Source organism: Balaenoptera ricei, chromosome 14 (genome assembly GCF_028023285.1).
Source record: "Balaenoptera ricei isolate mBalRic1 chromosome 14, mBalRic1.hap2, whole genome shotgun sequence".
Taxonomy (NCBI): Eukaryota; Metazoa; Chordata; class Mammalia; order Artiodactyla; family Balaenopteridae; genus Balaenoptera; species Balaenoptera ricei.
This window is the reverse complement of record NC_082652.1, coordinates 12271416-12287878: the sequence shown is the minus strand read 5'-3', so window position 1 is coordinate 12287878 and position 16463 is coordinate 12271416. Positions and strand designations below refer to the sequence as shown.

Genomic DNA, 16463 nt, shown 5'->3' with positions numbered 1-16463 from the left:
AGTTGCGGTGAGCAGGGGCTACTCTTCGTTGTGGTGCATGGGCTTCTCACTGCAGTGTCTTCTCTTGTTGCGGAGCACAGGCTCTAGGCATGCGGGCTTCAGTAGTTGCAGCACGCAGGCTCAGTAGTTGTGGCTCACGGGCTCTAGAGCACAGACTCAGTAGTTGTGGCGCATGGGCTTAGTTGCTCCATGGCATGTGGGACCTTCCCAGACCAGGGCTCGAACCCTTGTCCCCTGCATTGGCAGGCGGATTCTTAACCACTGCGCCACCAGGGAAGCCCTATACGCAGTTTTTAATATATACCGATTATACCTCAATAAAGCTAGAGGAGGGAAAAGCAACTTCCTTTAAAAAGTCTTTGCAGCCTTGGAATAGGGTTTCCCCAAACTTCAAGAGCGCACACTGCTGGGATGGGGAGGGATAACACGTCCTCATTTTCCCTCAACAAAGTCAGTGTGAGTGAAATAGAGTGGCTGAAGGTGGCCAGGTGGTTGTCACAGCACAGTCGGTGAAGAAATAACAAGGTTCTAAATCCCAAATAATGAGGGATGATATTATTAGCAAGATATTTTCTGAGGTCAAGTCCAAAGGCTCAGGCTCTAGTCCCTGCTCTGAGACCCAAGCCAGATCAAGTCACTTTAACCTCGATGGGCCTCATTATTTCTCTTTGTGAAATATCAGGAACCAGGGCTCTAGCAGCTGATTCTTAAGGGGTCTGTTAGCTTTCAAATTCTCTGTGGAAACAATTTAGGAAATGGTTTCATACGAAGGTAGCCACTACCCAGGAAGTCTTATAACCGCACTTTAAAAAAATCCTACTTTTTAAAGAGGCAAATAACTCTCTAATCAGGTTTTTTTTTTCTTTAAAGGAACAGGTTCTAGGAGATTCTGGGGTCAAGTCAATAAACTAAGGGAAGACAAAGCAACACATATCTAAAAAGGTCTTTGGAATATACATTTTAGCACTTGCAGGTGACAAAAGTGTTCTTATGTATTCACTACAGCTCCTGGCACAAAGGTGGGCACATTAAAAGACACTCCAAGATAGGACAGCAGTGGTCAACCAGTAGGAAGGAAAAGACAGCAGCTCTTTCCAAAGCTGCCTCCCAGGTGGGGCTTGAATTCTCAGTGGGGCAAAACTAATTGTTGGGGGGAGTGAAAAACGATTACTCTTTTGATAGGTAAAGCACAGATACACATACAATGCCTCAGTGGATATTCAGTGAGGTATTAAAATTTCATGGCAGTTCACAGCAGCTCTATTCACAAGTGCTAAAAGGTGAAAACAACGCAAATGTCCATCAATAGCTGAATGGATAAACAAAATGTGGTCTATGCATAAATTATTACTTGGCCATAGAAAGGAATTAGGTACTGATTCATACTACAAAGTGAAAGGACCTTGAAAACATGATGCTAAGTGAAAGCAGCCAGTCCCAAAATGCCATATATTGTATGATTCCCTCTACATGAAATGTCTAGAATAGACAAACCCATAGAGATAGAAAGCAGACTGGGACGGGGGTGGGAGGAGGCTGGAAATGAGGAGCGACTGCTTCCTGCTTCATGGGGACAGGGTTTTATTTGGGGGCAGTAAAATGTTTTCATCTAGATAAAGGCGGTGGTTGCCCAATATTGTGAATGCGCTAAATGCCACTGACTGTACACTTTAAAATGGTGAATTTTACGTTCTATGAATTTCACCTCAAATTAAAAAAAAAGATCAAAACAATTTCATGGGGTGAGGGCTATTAGGAAGAAATTATCTTTAAAGGGTCCTGGAGTGGGGAGGGTTACTGGAAAAAAGGTTGAGAAGGACTGGGGTGGAGACGGGTAAGAGACGCTGTGGGGAAAGCTTTCTGCACAGGGACAGCCAGGACAGACCATCAGCACATCGTGATGGTAGGTTATGAAAGACTTCCACAGCCCTGAGAAGATGGTGTTCTAGAAATAGGAGAAACTCAAAACTCTCATTCAAAGCGCTCTCTTAATTTTCCCCAGATTCAACAACTTCAATGCGAACATTTCCATTAAGAATTCTGTCATTTTCACATAGTGTTTTGGGGCAGGAGCCCACTGTGTCCCCCTTCGCCTGGCAAAGCAATAAAGCTATTCTTTTCTACTTCACTCAAAAAAAAAAAAAAAAAAAAAAAGAATTCTGTCATTTTAAGAGAAGTAGATGGAAATTCGATCTAACCACACAAGGAGTCTAGAATGAACTGGTTCTCCCCTCCACATTTTTCTTTATTCTGTACAACTTCTTTTCCTAAGTTCACGAAACAACCTGCTTTAGCTCTTTCTACTCCCCAGAAGACACTGACATCATTGTCCTCAGTTTTTTTTGTTTGTTTGTTTTTGCACAGCCAAACAGGAAATGGCGCTTCCTATGGAAAAATTAGCCCACTTTGAACTTCAAAACCAAACCAAAAAAAACCCCAAAAACCAAAACACAACCCTTGAAAGAACTGCTGTGACAAACCCTAAACTCTACGGTGTCAGCTTAGCAGGCGGGTGGCTAGGAGGCTGGAGGGTGTTTGGGGTTATACTTGGTTAAATTGCTGCTTATAATTTGCAGGCTGGAGCCTCGGGCACTGTAGCGAGTCTCGAAGTTGTCAAAGAGACAGAATACAGGGTACTGGCTGCTCTTTGCAGCAGCTGATAACGAGATACCTGAGAGAGGGACGCTCAGGCAAAAACATGCTGGTTTAGAACTAAAACAGCAGAGTCAGAAATCCCAGGCTTCCTATGTTGGGAAAGGCACTGCTTCTGGACACCACGGCAAGAGACAAGAATGGAAATCAGTTTGAGCAACGAAGGCCCCTTAGACACTTGCCCGTTCAACAGCTGGCTTTGGCTAACAGCAGAATCAGGCGGCCGCCACTAGGTCAGGAAGGGACACGCACCAGGCAGAGAAGCTAAGAAATAAAGTGGACTTGGGAGTTCCGGAAAAGAACTCTGGGTATGATTACCTGCGCAGGTAGTAGCCTGCTAAGTTTTTGAGGGAGCTGTTGCCAGAGGGATCAGAAGCTTGAAAAACGAAATGAAAGTCTTGGATTGGAGCTGTGAAAGCTACACAGCTTGCAGGGAGGGTGCCCCCGCAGCACCCACTTGTGAGGCGACCAGAATGGGCCCCAGAGGGCCGGATGGGGTGCGAGGAGCAGTGGACGAGGGAGTCCCTTCCAGAGAGCACACTCAACCTCCCCCACACCCCGCAGGGAGGCGGCTTCACGACGCCCACCTGCCCCACAGTATTTCATCAGCCAGTGCCCAGGGCCTACTGTGTGTCTCATTCTTTTTCCAAGCGGGAGTTTTCATTGCACTTCCCTGCTTCACCAGTGAATGGGAACTGGGAGGGGGGGGGGGTATGGACTGATAGAGAGGACGGCCCAGCTGGGCAGGAAGTGGGTGAGAGGCACAGACAAGGCGGGGACCCCAAACCTTTCACTTTCCCCACTGGGCACACAGGAGGCCACTGCTCAGCCTCCTCTGGAGTTAGGGTGCGAGTCGGTGACTTGAGTTCCGGCTACTGAGGCAGAAGTACCGGGTGCGGCTCACCCCTGTGAGGTCTCCGCACCACCCCCTCCACCACCGGCCATCTGTTGCGGGGAGAATGGGTTGAGGTGGCAGCGTGGCCTGCAGGAGCCCCCGCTGCTGGTGGTCGTGCTGTGGCAGGAGCCAGCGAGACATTTCTGGACTGAGATGCCCACAGCCTGCTGTCTGGCAGCCCGGCCAGCCTGACTTCAGAGGCCGGCTCCCTGGGAGGGAGCGTGCCCCCGCAGGGGAAGGCACACCACCTGACCCCCTCTGCCCCCTCTCCTCCACCCTGGCCTCCCCGGAGGAAGGTGAGCGCCAGCCCCAGCCCCAGCTCAAGAGCCCTCCCAGACATGTCCCTCCACGCTCCCCCCCTCCCGCTGGACAGCAGGTGGCCCACGGTGCTCAGGGAAGCCACACCTGGTGGGTCTGGGTCTCTAGGTGACTGCGTGAGGGCCGCCCGCCAACCCACTCCCCTGCCCCGTGTTACGTGAACAAGAAAGTTCTTCTGTGTTCAAGCCATCGTACATTTTTGGGTCTATTTATTACAGAACTAACATTACCCTAATACAATCATTGCTAAATGGCCATAATACATTTCTTCTGTAATTGCACATCAATTTTAGTCACCAAAGGAATGTTCTTTTCTCTCAAGACTCTATAAATTTTCAGAACTGAAACGCGAGAAGTTAAGGTTGCAGCAAGGCAAAGGGTAAAGACATCTGCGAGGTAGTTGCTGAGGCTGTCGGCAGTCTGGGCGCGGGGAGCTGGGGCTCAGAGGTCAGGTCCCTGGCTTCACAGCCAGGCTCCCACCTGCGAGCAGTCCGCTCAGGGAACCAGGCGGGCCCACACCTCAGCAGGGGTCAGCGGACTGCAGCCCACGGGCCAGCCGGCCCCACCCAGCCTGTGGACTGTTTCTTCACAGCCCTCTAGCTAAGAATGTTTTTTACATTTTTCAAACCGAAGACTATGTAACAGAGACCTTACACGGCCTGCAAACATGTTCACTGCCCGGCCCGCGTCTTGCAGTGTTGCCGTGAGGATTATAAACAGTTGAGGCCGGTGCCTGGCTTAAAGTAAGCACGCAACGCAAGGTAATACATGCAGTACAGCTGTTAATGTCTCCAAAACCAGACTGTCACACAGCCAAATTCTGCATTCCTTCTAGGTGAACAGTCTCTCCTTTCCTCCAAAAATCAAACAAAAAACATGCAAGAGGGAAGAGATATGGGAACATACGTATGTGTATAACTGATTCACTTTGTTATAAAGCAGTAACTAACACACCATTGTAAAGCAATTATACTCCAATAAAGATGTTAAAAAAAAAAAAAAACCCATGAAGAGCTACAGCTTGATTATTACGGCCACAAGACACTTTTCCATAAAAAGGCTGCTGGCAATCCAACTTCACTCGCTTGGAATGTGAACGAAGGGAAAGACATGTCCCCCCCTTTACAGCAAAGGGGCCTTGGTGGTAGCGGATGAGAGCCCAGGACGTGAAAGCGTGACTCAGTTTAACACCCTAAGAAAGACTCAGACGTTTTAAACGTAGAACGAGACTTTAAGTGGATATTAGAAAATGTAAAACTGATTGAGCAAGAGTACCGATGCTGGTTTTTGAAATAACATGACTTTGCAACGTAAATGCACTTCTGATGGAGAGCTATTACGAGGCTCGGACAGAGACACCACGAAGCCAGCCTTTCAAAATCCAATTAGATGGATCATGTTTTCAAACGAGACGCTTGGCAAGACTGGTCTGCTGGTGACGTGGACTAGCTTTGGGCATAACTGACATCTCGCTGAGACTGTGTTTCCCAAAGCAGGTCTGCAAACCCTGGGCCTCGGGGACGCTGTGCACATGCGGGTGTGCTGGGGGAGGAAAGTTCTAGGGTCTTAGAAGTTGGGAAGACACCACTACACTCCCCTCCTGGAAAGTCACAAAGTACAACTGCACGTGAAAGGCTCTGAGAAACACCGCAGTGCACGAAACTGCTGACTGCTCAGCCGTGACCTTCCCTTTCCGTGTCGTGTGTGACAGCACACGTGTAACATCGCGGGGAAGCGGCGCTCGGCGGGACGCTGTGGAAAACGCCGCGTGCGTGCAGCTATCGGGTCAGCGTTAATGACACACCAAGAACCTGGGTTTCCCTCAAAGTGTCTGCAACTCTCACTTTACAACACGTAACTCGACATAATTAAAAGGCTGCAATCTTCGCGTTACAACCAGACACTCTCAAGATGACTAGCCAGCTCGAAAAATTAACGTTTGGCAGGGAAATCATAATATAAAGGTGCTCTGTCCGCTCACTGATGTAAAGAAAAATTCGGTAGAGCCAATTTTTGCATATTTCAATCAGAATGAGAACTGAGAGATTCTGCTGTTGTCACGGCTGGGCTTTCTGTTCTGGAACGAAACCCGGCAGGCCATTTGTGTGGTTTCTCTGGATAAGTTCCATTTATTAATCATTGTACAAAAAAATCTTGGCATTCATTTGAAGAGAAAAGAAGTTACTATATCCAAATATTTAATATTTCAACATTGTGAAAGTTCTACTTTTATAACAGGGGTTTTTAAAGTGGAGATAACGTTTCAAAAAATTTTAAAAAGAAACTTATGATTTATTAGAGTACAGGATCCAAAACACATTTTTAGAAAAATATAAAGTGCCCAAAGACCAACTTACACAGGTGACACAGGCTTCCTGGAGCCAAATGAAGCATTCATGAAGAAACACATTTAGAAACAGTCTAGATACATATTTACAGTGGGTCAGTAAAGGTAAAACCATCTTTCTTGGCTTCGATGTTACTCTAAGAAAAAAGGAAATCAAACCAGAAAACCAACAATTGTAACTCTCAGCATGCGCCACAGATTCTTAGTAATGCATCTCATTAATATTAATGCCATAGTATCTAATTTTCACCTTTAAATGAGAGTAGTGTAAAACCCCCCAACCTCAGACGGGCTGGGTGTTGTGAGTGGTCACAATTTCAAATGCAAGTCCAAATCATCTGACTTTGGATTGGACAGATGAGGAACACGGGCCCTGGACCAGAGCTGATAGGGGCTGGAGGGAGCTGGAGGGAGCTGGCTAGCCAAATCCCCATCTCTTTCCCATAACTGCTCAATAGCTGTCACTTGCTAGTAAGGGGTCTCAGGTGGCTTCCCCAAACCTTGGTCATCCCAGGGTTTCCAAAGGGTAAACGAGAGGCAGTCATCAAACATGGTGTGACAATACTGCATGCAAATGGACAGTAGGCAGCGAGGCGTGGCTGGACCACAGCCCCCCGAAAGCCTCATTCACTAGAGCGACTGGAATCTTTTAAACTTAAGAGAGTGAAGTAACTAGGTCCTAACTCCAGAAGTTAGCTGCTACTGGTTAACTACAAGGTCAGCCTGCTGGAGGAGGGACGGGTCGAGAACGGTGGGAGTCCTTCACGCTCAGGTACCATGAACATGGAAAGGACCGGTGCCAGCGGAGCCTGGCTATGCAGCCGCACTCCCCAGCGGCTTGAGCACAGACTTTCTCCTGGTGCTTTCACAGCCACGGTAACTCGAGAACACGGGCCACGCTCACGTCTCCTTTCCCACAGGGCACACGCTCTTAAAATTGGAGATACTCCGTTTATTTCTACCCTGCCACATTCAAAAAGGTCCTGAAGTGATTCTAAGGAAGCACAGGGAGCACGAAAACTCCCCTTTCCTTTTTAATTTCCAAGTTTCATTATCTCTTCTTTTTTCTGGTTATAAAAGTGAAACCTCATTTTCAGGTCTTTGGAGACCACGGAGTACAGTTTCTAAAAGCAGACATTTTAACAGCAGATTGTACTTCCTACTACAAAGAGAACTCATCACTGATTTAAGATCTACTTACGATACTGGAGTAGATTTCTCTTAAAAACCCACTTATTTTAAAGGGAGGAAGAGCAGATGAATGTGGAAAACCCCATTCACAAAGGCTATTATTAATTACGTATTTTCTCAAAGAATTTTATGTAATAAAATAGAAAACTAATAATTCGTAGAGATATGAGCGTAAATCCAAGAGACGAATCCGGAAGGCAAAACTGTGTCATCCTCTCAATTCAAATAAAGAAAAGGACAAATGCCTGAAATCTGTTTCAAGAATTAGAAAAAAATAAATTCCAACACTTCTGATTACCATTAGTTTGTTAATGACTCCAGAGCTGAGATGCTGCCAATATCACCTAGAGCTTCAGCCCTGGATCAGCACTAAATGCAGGGTAAAAAGACAGATGATCCTGACTGAGGAGGGCACACATCCCACAGAGAAATCAGAGAAATGACTGCAAACGGACAACCCCATCTGTCCAGCAAATGAAACGTTCTGAGACAATGTAGACAGACACGATGGGAAGTGAGGAAAAAGAATGGTTATAAGAGTGTCGACTGTGAGACGTCATGAAGACAGCATGTCACGAACTGTCACCACAGGACAAGCATACAAGCCATGCCACTGAACACAGTGCCTTTCAATGAATCACTAGTGTAGGCGGAGAGCAACATTGTCTTTGCAGCTGGAGGAGAGCACACGTGATTTAAACTTAGTAGGAGGCAATCAGCACTACTGGTTAAGTGGCTTTCCCGGTGGTGTGAATCCAGAGGGATCCGTGGAGACATCTCCGTCCGGAATCCTGTTCTCTTGGAAATTAGCAGCAGCAGCAAAGGTACAATGTCCCCCTAGACTTTACTCCACATTCTCTTTCTTTGCACTGTAAATATTCTGCACCGTTTCATAGACAGACTCCAGATCCTCTGGGTACCGGATTTCTAGCTCTGCGTTCGGGATGTAGTGAGTGCCCGTGAACTCGGAGAAATAGCGTCCGACGTCAGGGTGTGAGATCTCCTGAGGCTCCACGTTATACTCCAAGTTCTCTGTTGGCAGAGAGGCACACGGACATTCTCATTAAAGCTGATTTCTGCAGCATATTTTATCCAGAGACCCTCCTATCACCCATTCTGAGTGCATTTTTGAGGGGGGGAAAAGGAAAGACAGATGTTTATAGAAGTCGGAGGAGGAAACAGGAAAAGGCGGCGAGGCCACTGGAGGATGGAGGGAGGGAGCTCGGGGTCCTCCTCCAGCTCCGCAAGGAACACGAGTGTTTTCCTTCTCTCTGAACAAAACTCCAGCAGTCCCTCGGGGTCTGCACACTAGGGGCTCGGCAGGCTTCTCTGACCTGATCCAACACAAAGCCACACGTGTGGGCCGAGGGTGGCCTAGCCTGCTCGCTTCTCGCCAGCGGTGAAGCTTCTGAAGCCGCCTCAGCACCCGCTCACACGTCTCTCCCTGCCGTCCTCCTCGTCTGCTACTGGGAACCGCCCTCCCACCCCCCACGCCCCCCCCCCCCAGCACCCTTCAGTGTTTCCAAGGCCGAGGACCTGGCTCACAGGGCTGGCTTGGGGACCCTACAGGGATAGGGGCTGTGGCATCTATATCATCTCTTAGGAAAACCACACTACCTCCCTTCCGTGCTCCCCGTTTTGCCACTAGAGAAAGCAATAGAAAATAAGACTCCTTTCAAACGGAATGAGAAAAAAAGAGGTGATAATACCTGCAAGGTATTTTAAAGCCTGAAATCCTATCCGATGGCCTCTCCCTCCCCAAGCGATTTGAAAAACGGCCCCTCCATGGGCCCAAGGAAAGGACAGTGTCTCGTGGGCCCTTCCTCGCTGGCCACAGAGGCCTGGCCCTAGACTGTGTGTGGCCCGCAGTCAGGAAAGGCCACCCTCACCCTCCATGACCTGGACCAGAAAGGAGCTGCCCAGGCAGGCCTCCCCACTCTGACTGTGTCCCAGATCAATATGAACCATACTTAGCACCTATTGCCAAAATCAATTCAGGGAGTCCCTGCGCGAGCCTAGCTGACGGGCTAACTAACACCAACGGTGCAGCAGGTTATCTCTTAAACAGCTCATTAAACATCCTGAAACGCATGTGCAGGACCTTCGGTGCCCTCCACCCAGAGTACACAGGATAAACACGAGCGCCTTTCAGAAGCAGTGCCTGTAACGGATGTTTGTCTTTCAAGAGAGGGGGAAAGAGTCTGTAATTCAATCTGTAACTTTTTTACAAGATGGGAGGATTTAAAGAACTTTTGTGCTTGTAGCTGTTTTAGGCTGTTTATTCAGACTACCGCTGGGATGTATCAGTTTGAGAAAACAACACCTTTATGGACATCACATACCAATCACGAGCAAAGATGAATGTTCAGAGGTTACCTCAGCATCGCTTAGGAGAGCAAAAAATGTAGTAACAATCTAAATGTCCAACTGCAGGTCAATATGTAAATAAATGATGGCACATTAATTCAGCAAAATCCTAGACAGCCAGGAAAACGAGCAACCTGTTTTCAAGACGCTATGGGGGAAGTGGGAGTAAAAACACGTATCACTTATAAAAAGCCAGGAAGGCCACATACCTGCGCTGCTACGTGACACGCACATACACACAGCTACACGTTTCCCGTGAACTCCTTTAAGCTGGGCACGTACAGCGTGCCGGGCACCGCGGGACGTGCGCAGCCTCCAGCTCGCAAGGCTCCACGAAGAGCTCTGGTCACGCGCCCTCTTGCGGCTGAGCTGACAGCAGCAGGAGTGAGGACCCTGCCCAGGGATTCAGCCGGGGCTCAAACCCACACGGCCCAGTTCCAGGGCTGGGGAAGCAGCTGAAGAGAAGCGTCCCGTGCACTGTCCCGCCAGCAGAGGTCAGGGAGGAGGGGCTGGGATAGACCAGAGGGCCAGGCCACGGCTGCCTCAGAAAGCAGGCTGTGGGGACGGTGCTCTATGAGCTCTGATCTCTCTCTACTGTTACCACCAGAGCTCTGGAGATGGTTTTACTTCCTTCCTTACATTTATTTTCAACAAACGTTGAAAAACAAAAACAAAAAAACAAAAAGTTGGATGCTTTAAAATGCCACTGGCTGAGAAAATCTGCTGTCTTGCTCCCCCCGCCCCCCAAGTGAGCGACGAGTCACAGGCGTACCTGCCTTGGGGAGGCCCAGGGGGATGCAACCACGGCCTGGGGCCTGAACCCGGCCAACTGCCTTCCCCTGTCGGCTGTTCTCGCCCCAGAGATGTTCGACGGAGGGCCAAGAACCTGGGATTACCCCCCGAGAGATAAAAGTCCATTTGGTCCTCATCCGGGGGCCATTCTGCTTCTGACAGGACGCTCGGCAACATCTGAAGACATTTCTGGTTGTCATGGTTGGGGGCTGCTGCCGGCATCGCGTGGGCAGGGGCCAGGGTGCCTCTGAACCAATGCACAGGACACCCCCCAACACACAGCTTCTGAACCAGAATGCGCCCAGCGCCTGCTCTGAAGAAAGCCAGACACACATTTCAGCATCACTTCTCTCCCTCTCTTTTTCTCTCTATGTATCCTTAAGCAGCAGCTTGGTGTCAGCCAACGCTTGGCGTCTGAGTGTTGGTAGGAGGGCAGAAAGGTCACAGTCAGGTCATGATCACGTGTCTGTAAGGACAGCACGACTGGGCAGCTGCTGCGGAGAATTCTGAACGTGGGCCCCAAACAAAGAGGCATGAGGAGTACGGACAGAACACTGGGGAAACCAGGAAAGGGGCGGTGACAGTCCACGAGGGCGCTCACGGCCCCGCTCTTGGCTGTTAACCAGGAACGTGGACTGAATTCAGTGTTTATCTACCTGGACTCCCAGCAAAACAGGAAAAATGTACTCATAAAAGAAACTTTTTTAGGAAAAAATAAAACACTGAAGTTGACAACTAAGTATTAGGAGGGGAAAATAATTCCCAATCCACTAAATAAGTTTAAAAAAAATTTGAATAGGAATAAGAAATCTAAGTGATATAAAACTTAATAAAGAGCAAAATATTAAACAGGGACTACTTAAAAGTCCTGGAAAAATCTTGGGAAGAATTTCTGATTCCCCTAAAATTTTCAGAGAAATGTGTCTGCTTATTTTATTTAAAAATTTCAGCTACCCCAAAATACACGAATACATTCCTGTAAAAGTCTGGAAACAGTACCCATGAGTCCTCTGGGGGCACCTATCAGCCCCTCCCCAGAGGAAACCACTATGACCGTGAGTTTTCTAGTCCTTTTATGAACATACATATATGTAGCTAAATATAATTATATGCATTCAAAGAAAATTCTGTGTTGCCTTATGTGTGCTTATTCCTATAAAACATACAGTAAGCATTTACCTGCAACTGGTTTATTTGGTTGCAGCTCAGTTACCCGAAGTTTGGATATACCCCCATTTACCAGACAAGTCCCATGAATGACACTGCTTTGCTGTCATAACAAGGGGACCACAGGCCCACTGTGTCAGTGCGTCTCCAGCGGAGGAACCGAGGGGAGAAATGCCAGGTCAGAGGAGAATGAGCACTTGAGATTTTGACAATTGGAGAGCCAAACCGCCCTCTGAGACGGCTGAAAATTTACACTCCAACCCTGGTGCAGGGAGTCCTCACACCCTTGCCAGCATGTGCAGACCGCCATGGACTGTGTGTGTGTGTGCGTGTTGGGGGCGGGGGGGGGGGGATGGTGGAAACTTAGTTTGGAAGTGGAAGACCAATTATGGAAAAGGAAACTGACACTGGGTGAGGGCACGCCACGGCCCAAGCGTTCAACCAGGTGCTTTACTATCGTACACGGAAGACATGTAAGAGCCAGGTTCTCACACCACAGCTGAATTCCTGACCTTCCAATATGGGCAGCTGGCTTAAATTCAGAGCATCTGTGATAGTCATTTTCTTCAGTACTAAGAAGTACGCAGGGAAGTTGAGACAGGAGTTTCTGGTACCAAGAAAATATTAATACTAAAGCACGCCCCCTAGTGGGAACAAAAATTACAAAATGCAAGATGCTGTACAGCCCATTAACATATTGAGGGAAAATTTAATTGTGCAGACTATAAGTATTTGAGGATGGCACGCAGGTATGTGGTTTATAATTCACTCATCAACTCTCTGTGGAGAGCTAAAAAACAGAAAAGCATTCATTAATGGGCTCTGCCCAGATTACTAGGATCACTGGAGCCAGAGGCTGAAAATTTAGATCACGAAATAGTTTAAAAACAAAATAACTTAATGCAAATATATTAACCCAGAAATGTTCAAAAACATATTTAAATTAGTGCTTTTAAAATTTAGCCTCTCAAGGTCGCTCACTGGCTAAATGTGAGCTAATTTGAGAATAAAATTGTTCCAAATGATTATAACACATTGACTAAATAAAAAATCCAGGAATCTATGGGAGGAGAGGGGAAGGAGAGAGGGAGAGAGAGCAAGGGAGAGAGGAGGAGAGGAGAGAGAGGCGAGGGGGGGGGGGAGGAGAAAAGAGAGAGAGGAAGAGGGGGAGGAAGAGGGGGAAGGAGGGCAAAGCTCTTGTTTACAGAACTAGAGGGTATACCCGCAGTAGAAAACCACTATTTTGCAATTCTCACATCATGATTTAGGCAAGAAGAGCCAATAGGTGCTAAAACAAACATAAGGATAAAGGTTATTGGGGGACAGGATATACCCAGGATGCCCCAGTTTGACCCCATGGATTTCCTGTTAACTGCAGAGGGAAAACTGTCCCTTATAGCGAGTCACCATCTTAGCCAATGACCACACTCTGCCTCACTAACAGTGGACACGGAACCCCATGGTCTCTGGACGAGATGCAACGTGACGCACACAGCACCTGAGAGTAAGCACGCCAGCCAGAACCAGCAATCTGATCTAATCAAACCCGGGCTTAACTTCCAGTTTACAGACAATACATAGACAAAGAAACAGTAAGACAAATCCAGAATGTTAGACAATTTACAAGACAACCGGCCCGGACTCTTCAAAAAGTCAAAGTCTTGTGAAAAAGGGAAAAAAGATGAGAAATGAGGAACAGTTCTTTACTAAAAGAGACTACAGAGACATAATAACCAAACACAGTGCCTGAATCTTGTCTGGATCATGATTTAAAAATGAATAAACAAGTACCTATAAAGTTATTCTTGTGACAATTGAGAAATTTGAATATTGATTGAATGTTAGATATTATGAAATCATTTTTATTTGCTGGGTGTAATGATGTAACTGTGGTAATGCAGAGAAATGTCCTTATTCTTATAAGATGCATGATTAAGTATTTAGGTCATGTTATCTGCAATATTCTTTCAAATCAATTTTAGAGTGTGAAACTGACAAGCAGATTTTTTTTTTTTTTTTTTTTTAAACAAAGTCATTATAGTATTCTGACTGTAAACCTTACAGCTCATGTTGACCTAAGGTAAGATTAGGATGAATTCCTGACTCTTCTATGCAGACACTGGACAAATTCAGAACACCTTAAAACCAAATACCCAGCTTCACCTACTCTAAGAAGCCCATTTTAAAGTTAATATAAATGTTTCTAGAAACCCAAATATCAGATACTGAAAGTCTTGATTATCAACTCCATGTAACGGGCAACGAGTGTACAAGGTGAAGGTGTAGACACAGCCCCCAGTGTCGACAACAAGACGATTTCCTCTGTGCTCGGGACTCGCTCCGTGACGCGCAGTGGGAAATGCTCACTGAGTGATCAGTGACGGGGGCAAACAGTCCGAGAATCACTCAGCGATTTCCAAATAACTTGATTTTTAAAATTTGTAGTATAATTTTTTTTTTATCTGACAAAGCTTCTTAAGTTAAATAAAATCCCTGTCAGTGCCTTCATCTGACACGGGGTGCACATAGCCCCCTTTGATAACTCCCCTTGTACTGACGGAGGTTAGATGAGCTGTGGTCTCAATAAAGGGAATTTCTCTTGTATACGATCCTCTCTCAGCTTCTGATGAATTAACAATAATTAATATGAAACTTTTTCTAGTCTATTCGGTACTTCTGAGATTTTTATACATCCAACATTTCTATTATTGGATTTACCAGAACACAGTATCAACTTAGGTCAAACATGATGCTTTAGGTGAGATGCAAAAAGGTGCAGCATGATGGTTATGGGGAAGGCTCTTTGCCAAGCTGCCTGGCCGCATACTCTGTAAGTTAAAATTTAAACATCTCTATGTGCTTCAGTTTCCCTGTGTATCAAATGCGTACGATGATGATGATGATGATGGTAACTACAGTTCTCAAATGGAGTTAACGGACATTAGAAGGCTGCTGTCACAGAGCAGCACTACGTCAGCATTTTTATTAATAAAATGAACATTGCGAATGCCTTGACAGGCAGGCATGGGATAAATTCACCCCACTAAATGGAGGGACAAAGAAGAGGAGAGCCCTGGGCGAGCACCTGTCGGGGCTGGCAGCGACCCCAAACACCTACCAAGCACCTACCTGTTGCTGCCTCTCCCAGGTGCCCTCAGAGCCAGGGCTGTGAACTGCAGTTCCCACAGTGGCCACTGGGGGCGTCTCTGGGGGGAGCACAGCTAACTGGCTGCCAGCCTCAGTGATCCGGTGGCTCCCCCAGCAGTGCCAATCGGTGCCCTCCAGTTCAGGCAGGCAGTATGAGCAGGGCACAAGCTGACCCTCCTTGCCCGCAGGGAGCCAATGGCAGTGCCTGGGAAGCAGGACTTTGACTGGCAGAGGCAATGACCAATCAAAACAGAGGTCGGCAACAGCCTGGAACAGGGTCCTGGCTGGGGTGGTGACTGGGTAACTCGTGGTATGGCCGCACCAGTGCACACCCACCCACGTTCAGCTGAGTACCAGCTCTGATGAGGCTAACAGCCATGGGACACCTGTCAACTCTGAACAGACTGCCAGCCTGTGCCTGCGGAATCTGAGGGCTCAAACGTGTGCTTCAAGTACAGACAGTACCAGGTACTCACCTTGGGCGGCATATCTACAGGACCCATCCTCCACCAGAACATTATAGAAAGGCTGATGATGGCCGTGAGGCAGGCTGTGGACGTTCATGTTTCGAATCCACTCGTGTCCCATCATGCAGGTGGGGTCCCAACCATAGATGACACAGTTATAGCCATACCTAATTAACATAAGAGCAGTGGCAGATCAGCTCCCTGGGGCCCTGTCATGGCAGCTATGAAATATAGAGACAATGGCTTGGCTTCTCTGAAGCTTACATTCTTAGAGATTTGCCTGCTTTTACTCCATGCTAAATCAATTTTACTCCTGCCTCTCTTTATAAACCCCTCTTGTTATCTATCCATCCATCCATCCATCCACCCATCCATCCATCCATGGTAGGACAACTGAGGAAACACAAACTCTCACCAGATATTTGATGAGGTTAACGAACTGATTTTTTTCTTAGATATGACAACAGAATGGTAAAGGTGTCTTTTTAAAAAAGTCAGCCCTTACCTTTTAGTGTTACCTACTGAAATAGCTACAGATGAAAAGGACCTCTGGTATTTGCTCCAGGGAGGAGGGGGGAGGGGGTGAAACAAATTGTATGATAACTGTTGAAGCTGGACATGGGAACATTACCTGGTTTGTAACACTCCTCTCTCTACTCTTACATATGCTTGCAATTTCCACAACAAAGTTAAAAAAAAGAAAAAGAACGTAATAAAAGAATGGAAAACACTAGCCAAAAACTGAGTAAAGATATTTGCAACTTATCTGAACATAGAGACTAATACACAGAATAAAGAAACTGCAAATCAGTAAGACTAACAACTCAAATGAAAAGCAAAATACCTGAAGAGGCACTTAATCAAAGGAACCTGAATGGCTAGTAAACGCAGGGAAAGAACCTCAATCTGGGTGGTAGCCAGGGAAATGCAAATTAAAACCACAATGAAATGCCATTTGCCATTTACCACATAAGTGCATTTTTAAAGGTCTGGCACTAACACAAGTTGTTGAGAATCAAACCTCTCAGGTCCTGGCCTGCTGGTGGGATGTAAATAGGTACAGCTGCTCTGGAGGCAGTTTAATTTTGCCTCGTCCATCAGCCATGTCCAAACCCCAGGA

General features: G+C 46.9%; 1 protein-coding gene across 2 annotated transcripts in view; it reads right to left on the bottom strand.

Moving 5' to 3' along the window:
* Positions 1-6136: 6136 nt before the first annotated feature.
* Positions 6137-16463, bottom strand: part of FBXO21 (F-box protein 21) — a 37466-nt gene continuing 27139 nt past the window's right edge. For both annotated transcript variants that reach the window (XM_059894985.1, XM_059894986.1), the window contains exons 11-12: positions 15353-15510; positions 6137-8435 (exon numbers count right to left, since the gene is read on the bottom strand). In XM_059894985.1, coding sequence (XP_059750968.1) covers positions 8248-8435; positions 15353-15510 — 346 coding nt within the window. In that variant the 3' untranslated portion in view covers positions 6137-8247. The remainder of the gene's footprint in view (positions 8436-15352; positions 15511-16463) is intronic.